Genomic DNA, 7,118 nt, shown 5'->3' with positions numbered 1-7,118 from the left:
CAACTAATAATACAGGCAATTAGTGAGCCACTTCAGAAGCTTAGAAGTTGGGCTGGAAAGCTTTTTAAAGTGCTGAAAGCTTTACATTCCATGGTCAAGAGGTTTTAACAGTACATGCAGTAGCTTATATTAGACTAGGTCAAGTTTCGATTCAGGAACAGGAGAACATTTGTTCCAATGTACGTAAATGCAAAGTGGTTCATACAAAACAACACAGTAAACAAAAAAAAATGCTCTGATAGCCTCAACAGCATTAAACCCAAAATTTAAACAAGGAATACTAGAAATACTCAGCGGGTAAGGCAGCACCTGTAGAGAGAGAAATAGTTAATGCAGGGTCCGTAGAATCCTTGCTTAATGGCATAAAAAAAGGATGGGAACCCTTGAGTTAATGCCTCAGGTTGATGAACTCACATCACTTCCAAAATTCACTCACACATTTCCAAGCTTACCTTATGATCCAGCACTTTAAAAAAAACTTTTGTTCGGGATAAACTGATTTGATAAGTGCATAAAGAAAATGATTCTTTCTGTTCATTACTGTTTGTGAAACCCCAATAAGTGGAAATGGCTGCCCCATTCCTTACATTGTTGGAGTGACTATTACTTTAAAAAATGATACTAAAGAGCTTTGGGAAGTTCAGACTTGGTGTAAGTGCTCCTCAATTCTCCACAATGCTTGAGGCTGTTGTAAGTTTTTTTTTAACAGAGGTTGCCTGTGCATTTTGTGTTGAAGGACCCAGCTAATGAATAACGTGAGATCTCCAGCAGTTTCTGCAGAGTTAGAGTACTTCAGTCAGCACCTTCATTGAGTGGCTCATGGAGATGAGGGAAGACCTGATGAATGTCTGAGGACAGAGGATGTCATTCAGCCCACTGGGGTGGGTTATAACTTGGGCACAAGGTATCAGCCACATCCAAAGGTTAGACCCTGTGTCTCACATTTCCACAGAAATAATCTGAATTTCCCAGCTCCATCCTTGCACTCCCAGATGATCCCATTGTCAAACCTGTCCACTCCAGATGCATTTCACTAGCCCTTGGATATTTGGCTCCAAATCCATTTAAAATGGTATCAACGTTTGCTCTATTCAGGTGCCAATAGGCTCACTCAAGCTCCCAGTTGCCTTAGAGTTAATTCTGTCCATGGGTTCTCCACAGGCCCTTGGCCTTAGGGATCCTTTACTGATCCATTGACCTTGCTTTCATAAGACATTGTTGACCTTAACTAGTCAGGTAGTTCACAGTTAATAGCCACAGGTCATGCACAGAGAGTGTGAAGATGATCTCTGTGGAGAGATGCCTTGGGTGATGAAGAAGGGAAGAGCAGAAGGTAGGATTAGTACAGGGTCCTCAGTGATTAGGCTGATCTATCATGGAACTAGTTTTTGATTTACTACAGAAAGAGGGTGTGGTGAATTTGGGGTGTCAAAGTCATGATATACCAGACAGAATTGACTGTGAGCCTAGTATGGTAGAACTGATTGACAGGGTCAGGGTTCCACAATATTGGGGTACAATAGTGAGAGATCAAGGGAAAGCCAGAACAAGTGGATAAATTCCTTAATGTTTGGGCATCTGCCTTCTGTCAATATGAAGCACTTGATCTCTAGTTCTCAGGGAATGTACTCGGGCCATGCTCCACAGCCTATGGCCTCTCTCCACAGAGAAAATTTTTAAACCAACTCTATTTGCGACATTTTCTCAGGATCTTCTCTGAATGATGTTCAACCCATCCTACAATGAAGTTCCCTGTCGAGCCCCCTTCAGCCGAATAGGTTTAGGCTGAGGTAACTAGGTACTAGCTGGTCTTCTGCAGGATATGAAGATGGAGAGAACTTTCCTGTGCTCTGCCCCTCAAACTGGCCAATTTCCAGTTATCTTAAGGATGCTTAGCTCCTCTTGAAGTGTGAAAGGGTACTACTTGGGTTACTGACAATAGAAATGCACATGGGTAAAGTCAATTCAGATGCTTCTCATACATCATTTTTTTGATTTTCTTTTCTACTGGCATTGAATCTGCAATAACAATTAAACAAATAATGGATCAGTATTAAAAATACATAATTGGAGCATTTCATCTGCTGATGTGCTGTGGGTCATGGACTGTTGCATCATTTTTTAGCCTTTGGTAGCTCAGTAGGAAAAAGATTATTTACACGAGAAATTCTACCGACACTAGAAATCCAAAGCAACATACGTAAAATACTGGAGGAACTCAGCAGGTCAAACAGCATTCTTGGAAATAAAGAAACAGTTGACATTTCAGGCCAAGACCTCAGTCCTGAAAAATGGTCTCAGCCCAAAACATCGACTGTTTATTCATTTCTGTAGATAGTAAGTTTCTCCTGCATTTCATGTGTGTTGCAACAGATTATTTATCTTCTTTCAAGAATCTCTTGTAATCACAAGTCTTTTTGTTACAGCATGTTTAGTATGCAGTTACCTGACTAATATATTGTATTTTCTCTCCAAAGTGGCATGGCCTTAAGTATTTGGACAAGGGACTGAATTTTGAAGAACGTCCTGTTGTCCTCTGATAGAAGGTCCCAGTACCTCCACAACTCTTTACCCCACCTTTTTCTCAAAATCATCTTGTGTTAATTCCTCAGTTTTCAGTGCCACGTTTTACAATCTTTAACTGTTTAAAAATTAGATCATTTAAACATTATAATTTACATTATGCCCTCGTACCCCTTCCTTTCCAGTCCTGATGAAGAGACTCAGCCTGAAATATCAATTGTTTATTCATCTCCATAAATGCTGCCTGATATGCTGAGTTCCTGCAGAATTTTGTATGTGTTGCCCTGGACTCTCTTATGATTATAATTTAATTGTATGTGTGAACCTGGTGGATGAAAATTGCCATCGATGTAATCATGGGAACACTTCAAAAAGTTATCCCACTGGTGATGAAACACCTTAATATGACTTGAGTTTCTGATAGGAAGCAAAGAAATGAAAACTGAACTTGTTCTTTTGCTGGCTTCTAAACTAGGAAAAGATGTGAAGACAGACATCAGGAATTGGGGAATTGTCACTTTTCAAAATAAAGGGATAAAGAGCTGCACAGCTGTGGCAATCCTGCGACCATCTGCGACAAAAGGACAAAATGTTATGTAAAGTTTGGTTCTTAATCCATATGTTCCTGTGGACATGCATGCCTGCAGTTCTGCAAGCAGTGTGCCAAACTGAGGGGCCTACTTAGATTCAAATGGCAATGTCAAGTGTGGGAAGCCAATTAGAAGTGGTGGGAAGCCCAATGTATTTTCTTGGCATTTAGCAAATTTTCTTGTCAAAGAAATCTGATGGTCTCGATTGCACATTATCCCAGTAGATTAAAAGGGATGGGGTTGGTTGGGGGGGGGTGCAGATTAGGGGAAAAGTGGGTTGAAGGGCTGGATGGAAACATCACAAGGAAAGGTTATGCATTGTGATGTTTTGAAGACCCAGGAGAAGCATTAATATAAGCAATGCCAAGTGCCAGTAAGAAGAGTGTGCTCTACCCAGCAATATTTCCAAAATGCATGGTGATCTTTGACACCTTAAACTCCAATTTGCTGAGTTAATCCATTTCACAACATGCATACAAAAAGGTACCAAAGCATCAAAGGGAAGGAGCCTGTATGTCCCACTGCCCCTGTACTCATCTGAACTGTTTATAGATTCAGTCCAGTATCCTTGATGCATGAAGGATATCTGAAGAATAAAGTATTTTCAGCATAAGAGCCCATTTTACAGCAACAATAGTTTTCAAAGAGAATTCTTTTCTTCCTGAGGTATTTCTGTTTCAGAGAACATGCTCTGCCTACAGTACCAGTTCTGGCCTCTCTGCTAGCTTCAGAGCCTCGTGCATTCCTGCAGCAGAGAGTTTACGATTAATATTCCTGTATCTGCACCTCAACAGATTGTGATAGGTTGTCCGCAGGTCTCGGTTGAATAACGCATATATAAAAGGATTTAGGAGTGAATTTGCATATCCAAACCACAAGATCGTTCTTTCCAACCAAAATGGTATACAGCTGCACTTGGTGCCACATATGAAAGGTCTTGCTGTGGAAAGTATGAAGAATGGTAACCAACATAAAGTAAATGCTCCAACTACAATGCCAAGAGTGGTTGCAGCTTTCTGTTCCCTTTTGAAGATTGACATGTTCGTACGCTCATTTTTGAGAAGACGGGTAAAGTTAGTACATTCCTCTGACTCTTTGCGTGGCTTAACCCCTCTGTGATCTGCTTCAACCATGTTCATATCGCCACGCCGAGGGAATCCAGTGAAGGTATGCTTGGCAGCACTCTTCTTGGCAGCCTTGAAAATCTGGTGATACATGAGAAGCATGACTGACATGGGAATATAGAATGCTACTGCCGTAGAGTAAATGGTGTAACCAAAGTCTTGGCTGATCAGGCAAACCTTGTCATCGTTGATATTCTTGGCCCAGCCAAAGAGAGGTGGTAGTGTGACAGATGCAGCCAGAAGCCATACACAAAGGATCATTTTGGCCATGCCTTTCCCGCTCTGTCTGACTGGATATGTCAATGGTCTTGTTATTCCTAAATACCTGCAACAAAAAGAAAATTGGTGATTGGCAAACCCCATGTTCATCTGAGGCTCACTTTATCTACTGTGTTTAGAACATAGAACATAGGATAGTACAGCACATTACAGGCCCTTCAGCCCACAATGTTGTGCCGACCCTCAAACCCTGCCTCCTATATAACCCCCCCACCTTAAATTCCTCCATATACCTGTCTAGTAGTCTCTTAAACTTCACGAGTGTATCTGCCTCCACCACTGACTCAGGCAGTGCATTCCACGCACCAACCACTCTCTGAGTGAAAAACCTTCCTCTAATATCCCCCTTGAACTTCCCACCCCTTACCTTAAAGCCATGTCTTCTTGTATTGAGCAGTGGTGCCCTGGGGAAGAGGCGCTGGCTATCCACTCTATCTATTCCTCTTATTATCTTGTACACCTCTATCATGTCTCCTCTCATCCTCCTTCTCTCCAAAGAGTAAAGCCCTAGCTCCCTTAATCTCTGATCATAATCCATACTCTCTAAACCAGGCAGCATCCTGGTAAATCTCCTCTGTACCCTTTCCAATGCTTCCACATCCTTCCTATAGTGAGGAGACCAGAACTGGACAGTTTCTGGCCTTAGAACAGCAATTACCTTTCCTGGATGTGGCATGCTTTCAGACAGTCTGAAAATAATGCGCAGTTGATCCGAATCATTCTTGCTCATAAAAATCTATTAAATAAATCAGGTGTCACCGAAGGGTCTCAACAATTTGTATATATTGAGGAAATGTTGTGAATGCATTGCAGCAGCAGTAGCTATACCATGGCAAATACTGCCAATGCACTTCGTAGATATAGTTGCCAAATAAAACAGGCATGAAACATAAAGTTAATTAGGAGATATACACAGCAAAACGAAGTAATATAACGATATGACAACAAAGCAGTATCAAAGTTTTTCATAACAAATATCTTTAAGGAGACCATGATAAATCATTATGGTGTAACGATTTGATCTCTATGAACAGTCTGCAAGACAAGCTTTTCATTGTATTTCAGTGCACATGACAAAAATTTTTAAAAATCCAATTCAAGAATGATAAAATGGAACAGTCCATGTTCCAAGCCTACACTGGTAACACTCTCCAACTCTCTCTATTCAACATCAGCTACTGCATTGGTGCTGTTTCCTGCACCCATGCTGAGCTCATCAATTTCATCAACTTTGCCTCCAACCTCCACCCTGCCATCAAATTTACATGTCTCTCTCTGACATCTTTCTCCCCTCTCCCGATCTCTCTGTCTCCATCTTTGGAGACACAGCATCTACTGATACTTTTTATAAACCTCCTGACTCTCACCACTATCTTGACTCTTGACTATATCTCTTCCCACCATGTCAATTGTAAAAATGCCATTCTCTTTTATCATTTTCTCCATCTCCACTGCATCTGTCTCCAGGATGAGCTCAGAATCAGAATCCGGTTTATTATCACCGGCATGTGTCGTGAAATTTGTTAATTTAGCAGCAGCAGTTCAATGCAATACATAATATAGAAGAAGTGGAAACTAATGAATAAATAAATAAATACATACATTACAGTCTACATATATTGAATAGATTAAAAATCATGCAAAAAAACAGAAATGTTTAAGGGAAGCAGGGGAGGAGAAGATGGCGGCGCAACGCAGCCCGTGCGGCCGCTCTGAAACGATATCGTATTTGTAAGTAGGTACCGTGCACAATCCTGATTTGATGGAGACAGACGTGAGGAGCACGGAGGAACATCTGGAGAAACTTCTGAAATGCCCCCTTTGCTGCCGCTGCTACTGTGCGATCGAGAATCTCCGGAGGGGAAGGCCCCAAATCCTCAGCTTTGCCTATTGCCTGTTACCGGGGCCGGGGTCGAAGCGCTCGGTAGAGATGGTGCTCGGTGCTCGGTGTCAGAGGGCTGGTCGGAGGCTCGAAGTTTTTGGATGGACTGAAGAGTCGGCTGTGGTCGTGTGCTTCCAGGGTGCTGCATCGGCAAGTTTGTGGCATTGGAAGCTCATGGCAGGGAGCATTTTTGTTCCTTCTATCGTCTGCGTGAGATGATGGGACTTTCAAGAGACTTTGAGACTTTTCTTTTACTGTGCCCATGGTCTGTTCTTTATCAAATTACTGTATTGCTTTGCACTGTTGTAACTATATGTTATAATTATATGGTTTTTATCAGTTTTTCAGTCTTGATTTGTCTTGTGTTTCTGTGCTATCATTCTGGAGGAACATTGTATCATTTCTTAACGCATGCATTACTAAATGACATAAAAGAGGACTGCGTGTCCTCATAATCTAATCTAATCTAATCTAAATAATATATATTAAAAAGTGAGGTATGTTCACTGGTTCAATGTTCATTAAGGAATGGGATGGCAGAGGGGAAGAAGCTGCACAGGACTGAAAGAGTGTGTGCCTTTAGGCTTCTGTATCTCCTACCTGATGGTAACAGTGAGAAAAGGGTTGGAGGTCCTTAAAAATGGACGCTGCCTTTCTGAGACACCGCTCCTTGAAGATGTCCTGGGTACTCTGTAGGATGGTACCCAAGATGGAGCCGAC

At 41.7% G+C, this 7,118-nt stretch overlaps 1 protein-coding gene across 1 annotated transcript in view; it reads right to left on the bottom strand.

The window, feature by feature from the left end:
• Positions 1 to 3,643: 3,643 nt before the first annotated feature.
• The window catches only part of LOC134358952 (5-hydroxytryptamine receptor 7), a 36,031-nt gene continuing 32,556 nt past the window's right edge, over positions 3,644 to 7,118 (bottom strand). Inside the window, exon 2 of the mRNA XM_063071655.1 lies at positions 3,644 to 4,562. Within this exon, the coding sequence (XP_062927725.1) occupies positions 3,809 to 4,562 (754 nt within the window). The 3' untranslated portion in view covers positions 3,644 to 3,808. The remainder of the gene's footprint in view (positions 4,563 to 7,118) is intronic.

Source organism: Mobula hypostoma, chromosome 19, assembly GCF_963921235.1.
Source record: "Mobula hypostoma chromosome 19, sMobHyp1.1, whole genome shotgun sequence".
NCBI lineage: Eukaryota > Metazoa > Chordata > Chondrichthyes > Myliobatiformes > Myliobatidae > Mobula > Mobula hypostoma.
Note: the sequence above shows the minus strand (reverse complement) of the source record. Positions and strands in the feature narration are given on the sequence as shown.